Source organism: Sinocyclocheilus rhinocerous, unplaced genomic scaffold (genome assembly GCF_001515625.1).
Source record: "Sinocyclocheilus rhinocerous isolate Xijiao unplaced genomic scaffold, SAMN03320098_v1.1 scaffold1619, whole genome shotgun sequence".
NCBI lineage: Eukaryota > Metazoa > Chordata > Actinopteri > Cypriniformes > Cyprinidae > Sinocyclocheilus > Sinocyclocheilus rhinocerous.
The window spans coordinates 113,981-127,283 of NW_015649446.1; the positions used below are offsets into that span (position 1 = coordinate 113,981).

Genomic DNA, 13,303 nt, shown 5'->3' on the forward strand with positions numbered 1-13,303 from the left:
CATTACGCAAATATTTCCACATAGTGACATAGACATGTGGGGGCGTGTTTGAATGAGGCGTTTTAGCCCGGTCTGGATCAACCTTCTCTTTTAGATAGAATAAATCCTTTTGTGGGAGACTTTGAGCTTTGTAACTCTGCAGATCTTATACATGCACAAATAGCAACATAACACATTAAAGAAACGGAAAAATAGAAATCGCATAATATGACCTCTTTAAATGTATTTAAACACATACAATACATCATCGCATTATCCCTGGATAACTTTTGATTCACTACATGACTGTGTAGTCTACATTATATGCACTTTTGCGCCGATGGGCAACAAAACACGGAAATTTGATGCAGTTTTACACATAGCCTGCGGTTCCAACTCATGACCGGGATCTTTTATTGCTGGGACCGCTTTATCTTTCATTATCAAACGATCTGCAAATCCAGCTTCGAACTGGGCCTTGTTTATAAAACATTCATCACTGAAATGACGGGAACAACACGTGCGCGACTCCGTTGCTGCCCCGGAAAAACAAACTGCATCCCCTGTTACGTAACGCTGGGTTCTTTGGGAAGCTGAACAAGGTTATCTTTCCCTCACAACCAAAAACACACTTCTTTGGAGGCATTCTTCTCGAGCAAGTCCTGTGCAGCGCTGCCGACGACTTCCATAACCCGAATGAAGCACGTTGATGGACGTTGGTGCTCGTTCTCGCGCTGGTTGATGTGCGCGCTCATGGGAGAAGTGCCCATACAAGGAATTCCACCCTTCATGATGTCATGAAGGGCCATACTCGAAAAAAACTTTCCAAAACTTTTACAAACCCAGAAGGAGTGTATTTGGCACAGAAATACTCTGTCATACGTCCAACTCATTTTTTGAAACTTTGGCCATGTTTTGCATGAGAATCCTACTTTTTAACAGTGTAAATAAGTAAGAACACATGAAATAGCATTAGACCCCCTTTAATTGAACAGTTCAAACCTGATTTTTATGGATTTTTCACCAAAAACGCCAACTGCTCAAGTGAATAATAATTCTTGTAGTCATTCAGTTTTCATCTATTAAATCATAAATCAAACATTTTCTAATAAACAAAAATATGATTGCAGCCATTTAAAATGAATTTAAATTTAGCAGTTAGTTTGAGCTCTTTTGCTTCTTTCTGAAGTAGTTTGCATTTGGCCAGACACTGAACTCGGCTGAACTCTGCCTCACATGCTGCTGGACTGAAGCGCCTCTATTAGGCCTCTACTGCACAGACAGATCTCACATTAATCTGGAGTTCAGTTCAGGCCTGAGGTGAGCGCAGCTGCTACTCTCTTCTGTACATCACACTCATGTCAGACATGTGCCTATTTCAGGACATAAATCATACAATTAGCATATAATTTATTACAGTTATAGAATTTGGCTTTGCAGGGGGAAAAAAACAAGATTTGTAGGATCACCTGAAGGCCTTGTCAGTGTATCTGTTAAAAGTGAATAAATAAAGTTTTAACATGCAAGAACCTGTGGCGTGTCTCATAGAGAACAGATACATCAACCTCAGTTCTAAAAAATATTTATATGTCAGATTTGATCATGGTGTCAGCTGATATAAACTGTCATGTCATATGTCATAACATGTTTGTATCACACTGGTGTTGTCAACACACCCAGGGCAGAATTTCTATTTTCACTTCAGTTCGCTTTGCTTCTTCAGTGACAGCAGATGACAAGAAGGATACAATTACAGGCATCCATAACATCAAAAACACAGTCTCTTCTCTTTCATTCTCTTACTCTCTTGATATGTTTGAACTATGAACTTTTCTACTTTTTTCTCTGCACTGATTTTTTTCCTTTATCTGTCAGTAATGGATCAACCATCATTTTGGAAAGACAAAATGCCAATAAGAGATATACAAGGGTCCTAAAATGCATCAGGACTCTTAAAATTATTTTAAAATGATATTAAAATTCATAATAAATATTATTTTATTTTAATAATAATTGTAATAGCTTATATCTTATTAATTAATATATATTATATTATTTCTAGTTATACAATATGTATCTGTGTCTATAATAGATATTAATTTATTCTTTAGTCAGTGGGGTAGTTCACATATTTTCTTTGTTTAATGTCATTTGCCCTGTTTTTTTTTAAATGTATAAATAAGATGATTGATAAAATAAGGTCTTTTGATATTGGTTATAATTTTTGCACAAATATTACAAATATATTAATCGAAATGTTTCTAGTTTCAGCATGTCCATATGTCAATGATCATAATAATATTACTGGTACATTATATGTACAACAACTAGTGTAAAAGTTCAAAATATTCTATTTACACTGAATGAATAGCTTCAATTAAAATGCTAGCAGAAAGCAGTCCTACTGTATCAGCTTTGATGCCTTAGGGTACCGCCCCAGTGACAGCTTTGTACCTTTTTTTCTGAGTGCTATTGAATCATTTGACCATGAGAATGCCATGATTATGCTGTTTGTATCTATGAGATTAACTACAGAATATCTGGAACAGGGTGCAGTTTTGTGCTGGTTTAAGACATTCCTGTCACTCCTGAGTGGTTCCATCACATCATGTGAGCATGTGTACATCGGCAGAGAGCATGACCCTGAGTGCTGTCTGTCTCTGCCCAGAGGCTTTGGGATGCATTACCATGGGAAGCTCAGCGGAGCACACCAGTTCACTGTCTCCGCCGGGGCATCCAAATCATTACACACACAGGTCACCCAAAGACAGTGAGAAAATAACAGAGAGAATGGAAAGTGTTCAGAGGAGTACGGAGACAGAAACTGTGTCACTGTTTCATGTCAATGAATGATGCTATAAATGACTGCTGACAAGTTTTTAATCAAGATTTTCTTTGATGTCTGAAGGCTCAAAGATTAAAAACATGAAGATAACAAATGAGCACAGTGCAAATGTCTTGTTTCTGTCAGTGAAGTTCTTATTACTTCAGTTTGGCTTTCAGACATGACAAATATAACGATCCCCATGAAGCTTGGCAGCAAGACTGTGTGTGAGAAGTGAGAACAGAAACTGGGCATGCTGATTATAGGAGGATGTGCACTAAGGTTTGATTAGACACTTTAGGCAAAAAAGTAGAAATAATATGATTAACAAATACCATTCAAATATTTGGGATGACGTTTTTTCTGCCTCTAATTGAATATACATAATAAAAACAGTAATATTGTGAAATATTATTACAATTTAAAAGAACTGTTTTTTATTTGATTATATTTTAAAATGTAATTTATTCCTGTGATGCAAAGCTGAATTTTCAGCACCATTACTCCAGTCTTCAGTGTCACATGATCCTTCAGAAATCATTCTAATATGCTGATTTGATGCTCAAGAAACATTTCTTAATATTATCAATGTTGAAAATAGTTGTTCTTTAAAACTTTTGTGGAAAGCATGATACATCTTTTCAGGATTCATTAATGAACAAAGTTCAAAAGAACATTGATTTGAAATAGTAATCTTTTGTAACATAAATATTCCCTCACTTGTCTTTGTAAAAATACATTTTTGAACAATAGAAGGCTATATATATATATATATATATATATATATATATATATATAATGCTGTTTGTATCTATGAGATTAACTACAGAATATCTGGAACAGGGTGCAGTTTTGTGCTGGTTTAAGACATTCCTGTCACTCCTGAGTGGTTCCATCACATCATGTGAGCATGTGTACATCGGCAGAGAGCATGACCCTGAGTGCTGTCTGTCTCTGCCCAGAGGCTTTGGGATGCATTACCATGGGAAGCTCAGCGGAGCACACCAGTTCACTGTCTCCGCCGGGGCATCCAAATCATTACACACACAGGTCACCCAAAGACAGTGAGAAAATAACAGAGAGAATGGAAAGTGTTCAGAGGAGTACGGAGACAGAAACTGTGTCACTGTTTCATGTCAATGAATGATGCTATAAATGACTGCTGACAAGTTTTTAATCAAGATTTTCTTTGATGTCTGAAGGCTCAAAGATTAAAAACATGAAGATAACAAATGAGCACAGTGCAAATGTCTTGTTTCTGTCAGTGAAGTTCTTATTACTTCAGTTTGGCTTTCAGACATGACAAATATAACGATCCCCATGAAGCTTGGCAGCAAGACTGTGTGTGAGAAGTGAGAACAGAAACTGGGCATGCTGATTATAGGAGGATGTGCACTAAGGTTTGATTAGACACTTTAGGCAAAAAAGTAGAAATAATATGATTAACAAATACCATTCAAATATTTGGGATGACGTTTTTTCTGCCTCTAATTGAATATACATAATAAAAACAGTAATATTGTGAAATATTATTACAATTTAAAAGAACTGTTTTTTATTTGATTATATTTTAAAATGTAATTTATTCCTGTGATGCAAAGCTGAATTTTCAGCACCATTACTCCAGTCTTCAGTGTCACATGATCCTTCAGAAATCATTCTAATATGCTGATTTGATGCTCAAGAAACATTTCTTAATATTATCAATGTTGAAAATAGTTGTTCTTTAAAACTTTTGTGGAAAGCATGATACATCTTTTCAGGATTCATTAATGAACAAAGTTCAAAAGAACATTGATTTGAAATAGTAATCTTTTGTAACATAAATATTCCCTCACTTGTCTTTGTAAAAATACATTTTTGAACAATAGAAGGCTATATATATATATATATATATATATATATATATATATATATCCACACTAACCATATGCTTTGCCTTCGAGCCTTTCGTTCATTCCCTCTCACAGTTTCACACAGATTTCAGCAGTGTAAGCAGCGCTGCTCTGTGAGTGATGTTCTTAGAGATCGTCTTTCTGCTGCACTCCGAAGAGCTGCTGCGTTTTCAAACGCAGGTCATGTGACCGCAATACAAGAGCAGAGGCTCGCTGGGAATGAATCTCCCCAGTCCAGCTGTGCTTCAGACATAAAAGACAATAATGTATCATCTCAGAAATATTACTTTTGCAGATTTAATGAAAATGAATAGCCTTGAAGACAACAAAGCAGCACTTACACACATATCTGGGTCAATGGTTGATTTGGAGGTTTCTGGGAGAAAACATAAGTCGCAGTTCAGAGACATCCAAAGTAATGTGATGTATCTGTTGACACTCACTCTAAATCACTTGGTGATACAGTTGCATTAGAAAGATGACAGATTGAAAGAAGAAGAGAGACAGAGTGAGACTGCATAAGGTCATAAAGTGGTTCAAATGTCTTGAAAACTTGTTTCAGTCTCTCTTCCTCTCTATGGATTGTATTTTTGGAAACAAAACAACTCATTAAAAACAGGAACACACAAATTTGTTTTCAAGAGTGGCAGTCTGAGACTGAGAGAGTCGCACTGTTCATCCTGCAAACAGAAGGCGGCACTTTAATTTCGGTCTAATTCATAGAATTCATGATCTTACAATGACATAAAAGCACAGTTCTTGCGAAGGTTTCAAGACATTGCTCTGAGGCTTTTGAGCAAGAGAAAACAGAATTTTCAGATAGAAAACAAAAATATGATATCAGTCATGGTATTATAATGCTTAAAGGATGCAAGAGTAATAACAGAATGACATACTGATAAAAGGTTTGGGGTTGGTAAGATCTTTTTATGTTTTTGAAAGACGCCTCTGCTCACCAAGGCTGCATTTGTTTGATCAAAAATACAGTAAAAACAATAATTATAAATGTTATTACTGTTGATTGTTTGTTTGTTTGTCAATTTAATGCAGCCTTTCTGAAGAAAAGTATTAATTGCTAAATTCACAGAGGCCATAAAACATTCATATGACACAATAATATAGCAGAGAGTGAGAGGAAGAGAGTAACTTAAGCTGATGGCTTGATTATGCACATTGAATATATTAAGGCTTGATTGTGCATATTGTTAAATGTAACAGTACCCTTTTACACATAATTGTAACATTAGAAGCATTTAAATAAACAGTCACATATATTTGCATATTCAAGAGTTCGTTTTACTAATAAGGCATTGAATGCATTCTAATTGGTGGTTTATTATGACAATATGAATGCTAAATGTTTAACAGCTTCAAGCAAGAGGCAATCAAGAAAACATCAAATCATAAATATGCAGAAATCAATCTCCCCTACCCCAATGAATAAAACAAAACACAATCCAATATTAGTATACTACCAGCTGTGAGACACACTTAGACGCCACATTACCACACCATCAGCACAGACTACAAACATGGGCTCCATCCAGACAGAAATAATCACCATAATATTCATTCATGAGGAATGACGGCACATCTTACATCTAGGGATAATAAAGTGCCATTTATCATTCCTTCCCATGACCTTGGCTGATTTGTATGGCACAAGTTTGAGGTCACGGCATCTGAATCTTATTCAGATTGCAATAAAAGGTCAAAGCTGTATAGTCTATTTCATGCTTCATATATTATATCATTATGATTTACAGCATCCCTGCAGCATAACAATGCTTTGCAAACCCAAGATTTCAGGTCCTTTGTCTGACCATCTACAAAAACGCTATCCATTTTAAATGAATAAATCAATTATTTATCATATCATTCATTTTTAATGATTAAACAGTGTCTTCTGCTCAGTAGGTCAATCATTATGTACATTGTTTGTAACTGCTCTAAAGGTACAATCCGCTGAGCTGGATACTAAAGTGTACACTAGATGTACTGTCAAGCTCCAGTAAATCAATCAATCAATCAATCAATCAATCAATCAATCAATCAATCAATCAATCAATCAATCAATCAATCAATCAATCAATCAATCAATCAATCAATCAATCAATCAATCAATCAATCAATCAATCAAATTTCCTTCAAATGAAAAACTACAAATGCTTCTGTTTAGTGACATTTATACACTAAACCCACACATGACTGTTGGCCGATGGTTTATAGTTAAAAATACTAGTATTGCAAACTTTTTCGTAGTAGGCTACACACCTATCATTTCACCTCAGAAGACATTGATTCATCAACTGGGGTTGTATGGATTTTCGTCACGTTTTTAAACATTTAGATTTGGAGGTCATATATACTTACTTTATATGGACTCACAGAGATGGATTCTTTTTCTTAAAAATCTTTCAGTGTGTTCTTCTCAAAGAAAATAAGTCATATACATCTGACATGGCCGGACTTACCATTGGGCTTGAATGCGCTGCAGCCCAGGGGCCCCGCCTTGTAGGGGGCCCCGCCTTAACCCATTTACATTTGTTCAGTTATGTCGTGCCAGTCAGAAATTATTAGCCGCATTTCAACTGCGCACACGGGCCAGCCGGGGCTAACAGCTTCCAGCTTCCAACTACGACATTCGAAGACATAATCAAACAGCATAAACTGGAATTTATGATTTTTTTTCACATAGAAAGGAGACACGTATTAAATCACGTCTGCGCTGCGCCAAATCGCCGATTAATTTGTGATCACATATGGCTACTTTAAACGGTCCCATTAAGCCTTTAGCCCAAAAGAGCGCACATTTACAAAGATAATGATAAATTCTCACATGTTCACGCCTCACTTCTTTACAGAGGATGATTCTATGTTATATTAATGTTCCACTAAATTAATCTGAAGAGTTTTGAGCGCTCTCTCCCGTCCAAAGACTAGAATACCCTAATATCTTACAGGGACTTTGTCCCGTCTCACTACCTCCACACAAAGAGGAGCAGAAATGTCATCAAAACGATTTAAAAAAAAATAAAAATAGCAATTTACAGGGTTCGTACGGTCATGAAAAACCCAGAAAGCTTTGGAAAAGTCGTGGAAATTTATTTTACAAATCTCTATATAATATAATATATGTTTAATCACGTCCTGAATCTCGGTGCGGGATTGTGCATTTTGGTTTTACTCATTTTCGCAGGTTTCGCACGTTTGGAAAATTCCCGCACACATGTATTTCATATACAATGTAGGTTAGATGAGTTAAAAAACTCCTCAATCATTTGAAAACAGCGTGAGTGGTTCAGCTGTACCGCGTCTATTGTTTCTGACTCAAGTAACCTTGCATTTTAATAAATGATCATTGATGTTACATAAAGACAATTAAACGGTCAGTAATAAACGAACAAGTTACTAGCAATGCAACAGCACAAGGATACAAATGAAACAAACTGTGTTTTAACTTTTTCAGGTAGGCTAGCCTGTTCTTTAACACAGACTGACAGACAGCAGGTATAAAAGCTGCTGTCACTTTCATACCAAATGTTAATGTTAACAATGTTAATTAATTATTGGTTATTGTTAATGTTAACAACAAAAGACAAAATCACTCACTGCTCTTGGCTGAATAAATTTTGTAACTTTAATTTTAAGAATCTGTTGTTTAATTTACAGTGAATTTACTGTTTTTAACTTACAGTTTATTCCATTTCTGCAGCATTTCTGTACCTGAATGTTTTCCACCAAAACGGTTTCTAAAACAAAATTCAAGTCCTGAGTTTAATTTATAATAATGGCTAAGCAAATTACAATATACTTAACATTCTGGCATTCAGTTATATGATTATGTAGTCAGGAGGTAAATTAACCTCCTGACTGTAGAGCTCTGAGCACCAGAACGACCAGACACAGGAACAGTTTCTTCCCTCAGGCCATCCATCTCATGAACACTTGACAATAACTGTGGAACACACTATTTATTCACTCATACACTTATTTATCTAACACACATACTCAGTCTACATTTCAATTTAAGTAGTTGTTTGCCAAGTTAAATGAATTAGCATTTTAAATGAATCGGTTGATTTAAGGATTCAACTCACTCATTAAGACAGTCACTGGAGTTCTGCTATTTGGAAAGTTAAAACAGTTTGCAAAAGCGTGCATATAAACACAACAATGCTGTAAAAGCAAACTAGTTAGTTCCTGTTCAGCATAATGACTTTAAATGTTCCTGACAACCTCTGTAGTCCTATTTAGTCAGTTGTTATCAACCGCCTTAAACCGCCAAAACAAAAACAAAAATTCTCAAGGTGAGGCAATACACATGAATTTTAATGTTGTAGAATAAAACGTGAAAATATCTTGAGCTTGTGCTCAGGTCCCTAAACAGATGAAACTGTGATTTCCCGATTAAATGAACCACAGACCATTCAAATACACCAGAAAATAACAAACTGCTTTTAAAAGCAACACTTTTGCTTTATTCTGTCTTATGGTCACATACCATCTTGCGTGTCCACACTTATTTGTGCATACACTGATGATGTGGACTGTATCAAACTCTTCAGAAAGCCTTGGTGTCTCTGTCCATGATAGCCCATTCAAGTCCATATTAAACAGACTCTTAACATAACTGTTGAAGTGGATTCTTGATTATAAAATGGATTGTTCTGATCCTAGATGCTGTCAACAACGGCTGTGTTCAAACATACAATTGTGTAGTGAACCTTGAATAAAAGCAATATGGCACTTAAGCTGTATTTTAAAAACAGGCATTGCTAAAGGCGTTGCAGGCACTCCACTGCACACTGTGTATTCACAATATATGATGTTGATGGCCAGTGCATAGAAAAAGCTTTGAAGAAAGCTGAGAACTAAATGAAAACCAACACTTATTTTGTTTTCCTCAAAATCTTGTTTATTAAATTTAGAAAACACAATTCTGTTAATGGTTCATAACAACAGCAGGAGTAGAGAAATGAAATATCAGTTAGGCAGGGAGGGATGGGGGCAGGCCAACCCCTGAGTTTAAAACTGTTTCCTCATCCTGTGGTCAAAGGTCAACTAACCCCCTGAGAGTGACAAGAGAATGAGGGTAAAAAACTGGGCAAAGGGTGAGAATGGACAGAAACGGGAAAAATGAGCAGGCACAATGGAGAGAGAGAGAATAGTGAGGGGGTAGGCGACCTCAGAATAGGTAGGATCAGGGAACAAAGTCTTCATAGCAAAACTCTGGAGACTCAGGTAGAAAAGTTGAATTGCAAAGTCATTTGTTGTTCAAGTTAAGGTTATTCCTGCCAAAAGAGACAAAACAACCCCCAAATGCAATGTTAACATGTAGTTACACCCAACCCTGGGAGTGCTTCCATTTTTCTTTCTCATCAAGAGGGGACGGAAGGGTTTTTTCAGGATTTTCTCTCAGGAGGAGAGAAGCGAAGGGATGAGGAAGAGAAGTGGAATCGTTTTGAGGGAAGGGATGGGGTTTCACCACAGACACCATCGAAACGTATATCAGTGGGGAGTGCAAACATTGTCTTTTTCCTGTGGGGACAGAGAGAGATAGAGGGAGAAAGAGAGAGAGAGAGAGAACAAGAGAGACTGGGGTGATGGAGTTGCATCTACTCATCCATCTGCATGTCTGTCAACCAATCCGTCTGTTTTATTCCTTTGTCTCTCTCACTCTCCCTCCATCCATTCTCAAGGAGCCGACAGAGGAGACTCGCGGTTTGGTGAGCCAGAGAGCGAGTGGTCCTCGGGCGGAAATACGGTCAGAGTGCAGGCTCTGATGCCACCGAGGGACTCGGGCAAGTCGAACACTTTGTGCCATTCGTCCTTCTCGGGGTCGTATTTCTGAACAATCTCCACCATGCAGCGATTGTTCCACGAGTAGCCGCCCACCACGTAGATCTTGTTCTCAAACACAGCCACGCCCACGTCGCTCTGCCCACGAAGCATGGCGGCGATCGGCGTCCACAGGTCCAGGGCGGGACTGTAGTACTCGCAGCTCAGCACGTCGTCATAGTCGCTTGTGCCCCGGAAATGGTTTCCTCCAATGACGTAGAGGCGGTCGCCAACTGTGCACATGCAGTGCAGGCCACGGACCGTGGTCATGGGAGCCTTCTGAGACCACTTATCAGCGTCCGGGTCGAAGCACATGAGCTCCTTCTGAAAGGTGTCGTGGGTTATTCCACCTGCACAACAAAGCGCAGAGAGAATTAACATTGCTTTCTCTGCTGAAACGGACACCTTGTGTGTGCACGCTCCTGGAAGCATTAGATATACACAACAAGAAATGAATCATGCATAATGTGTGCACAGAAACTCTCTCAAGGTCTGCTGAGGAAAGAGTTAAGATTGAATAATGCATCTTTGAAAACACACACACACACACACACACACAAAAACAGGTCCGCACACTCACCGAAATGAACTAGAGAGGGAAGCGGAGGAAAAAAGACAAGAGGAAAAAGAAAACAGGACATGTCTACAGGGAGGGCTGAAAATAAAGAGAACCATCCCATCAGGCACCTGGGCATCAGCCAACCAGACCCTCCCTTCTCTTCCTCTCTCCATCCCTCCTATTTTTGCCCTCTAACTCTTTATCCATCCATCCATCCATTCTTTCCTTTACTAAGAGATGAGAATGATTCACTCACTCACACACATTCTCTCACTCTCCTCCTCCAGTGCATCTGTATGAATCAAAACACAAATAAAGCAGAAAGAGAAGTTTGAAGTGAAAAGTTGAGGAAACAGGCACAGGAGAGAGGAAGAGGTGAGATTAGGGTAAGGAGAAGGGCAGATGATGACAGAGAACAAAGCATGAGGCAGCACATTACATGAGACTGTTTCATGCATGCACACTAAAGCTCATGTGAGTGCAGAGCTTAATACTCCATTGCTTCATGACCCATATAACTGAGAGAGAGCTAGAGAGAGAGAGAGGCATACAGAAGTAAGGACACAGACACCAGAGGAAAAACAAAAGGATCAGCAATTCCAAAAATACTCTAGAGAAAAAGCATGGGTGGAGGAGAGGAAGGAGGAAAGATGTGTGAGAATCAATGTAAATGTGTGTATGTACATCACTAGAAAAGACTTGTGCATGAATAAATACACAATGCTTGAGGCAGAACAGATTGAGACAGTGACTTGGAGGAGGGTTTTATATTTTGTGTGCGGTTTCGAAGAGACAGCTATTAACTCCCCAGAAATGTCACATTGATCAAAATCGGTGTTTTGTTTTTTCCTCACTTTTCATTAGCTCCATTCAGAAAGCATTCAACCTTTATGAGTGAAACAGAATATTCAGCATGGAAAAAAGATCAATTGGAACTTGAACTTGGATTTGACTGGATTCCAAATAAGATATAATACTGTTAACATTTATTTTCCCTATCCACATGGCCTTGTATGTCCATAGAAAACACTGTTTTAGAGGTAGAGAAATAAACAGTATTTTAAAAATGGCAAAAAATTTAAAATAATAGTACAACATTGAAAATAATAAATATTACATAATAATACAAAAAAATCATTTCTGCCTACAGCGACACTGCCTCATGGACAGCACTCACATATCATGTTGAGGAGTTCAGAATGTTATTTAGAGGTTGCTGGAGGGTTGAATGAGAGTCATCTGTCTCATGCTCATGTAAGAGGGAACGCTAACTTATGGAGAGGTAAATGTGTGTGTGGGAGAAGACGACAGAAAGCCTTGAGCAGCATTATCACAGCTCTCTTTGTGTGTGTGTGTGTGTGTGTGTGTGTGTGTGATCACACTCCTCCTACATACCTCAATGTTCATTATCACACAGAAACACACTTCTCTGATTCATGTCATCACTACATCTCCTCCTCTCGCCACCCTATCCAACCAACCATCTCTCTCTCTCTCTGTTTATCATTCTCAGTGAAAGTAGGACTCATCTCCATAAAGCAGGATTTGATCTGCAATCCTGTAAAGCGAGCATGCGATGGGAACAATCCTGCACAGGGCAGGTTAACATCCTGTGAGAGAGTGTCTGTGTGTTCCTATGTTTAGAGAAGTTAATTTCTTGCCATCTGAAAGTGTTTTTGTGCGATAAAGGGAACACACACACACACACACTGATCTATGGAGGATCAGTTTGTGTGTGTGGTGAGAACATCTCATTCTCACCCTCCAGATATTCCTCTTCCTGTCAGCGGCACCTTACCAGATACCTGGGGTCTCATTTATAAAACGCTCCGTAGATTTCATCCTAAAAGTGTATGTATGCACAAAAGCTAGATTTTGCGTACGCACAAAAATGTTCAGGTACGCCAGAACCTGCGCAAAAATCCCTTTATAAATCCCAGTCAGGGGAAGATTGTGCATTCGTGCATCTCCACCCCGACTCCTCCCTGAAATCACCATATATGGAGCTTACAACGCCTAGTTTTACTATGCATAACCTCATCTGCATATCATTTCCATGCATATTCCCATCCACATGACACCATATTTAACACCATTAAAGGTACAAGACATTTAGGAAATATGAGATACGCACTATAAATGCCATTTGTGCCATACACTATTTTTATTGCTAAAAATCATCCAGTATCCTTGTTATGTTTTAGC

At 38.0% G+C, this 13,303-nt stretch overlaps 1 protein-coding gene across 6 annotated transcripts in view; it reads right to left on the bottom strand.

Annotated features, from left to right (window-relative positions):
• Positions 1-9,628: 9,628 nt before the first annotated feature.
• The window catches only part of LOC107710573 (kelch-like protein 13), a 48,963-nt gene continuing 45,288 nt past the window's right edge, over positions 9,629-13,303 (bottom strand). For all 6 annotated transcript variants that reach the window (XM_016515383.1, XM_016515380.1, XM_016515382.1 and 3 more), the window contains one exon: positions 9,629-10,889. In XM_016515383.1, the coding sequence (XP_016370869.1) occupies positions 10,396-10,889 (494 nt within the window). In that variant the 3' untranslated portion in view covers positions 9,629-10,395. The remainder of the gene's footprint in view (positions 10,890-13,303) is intronic.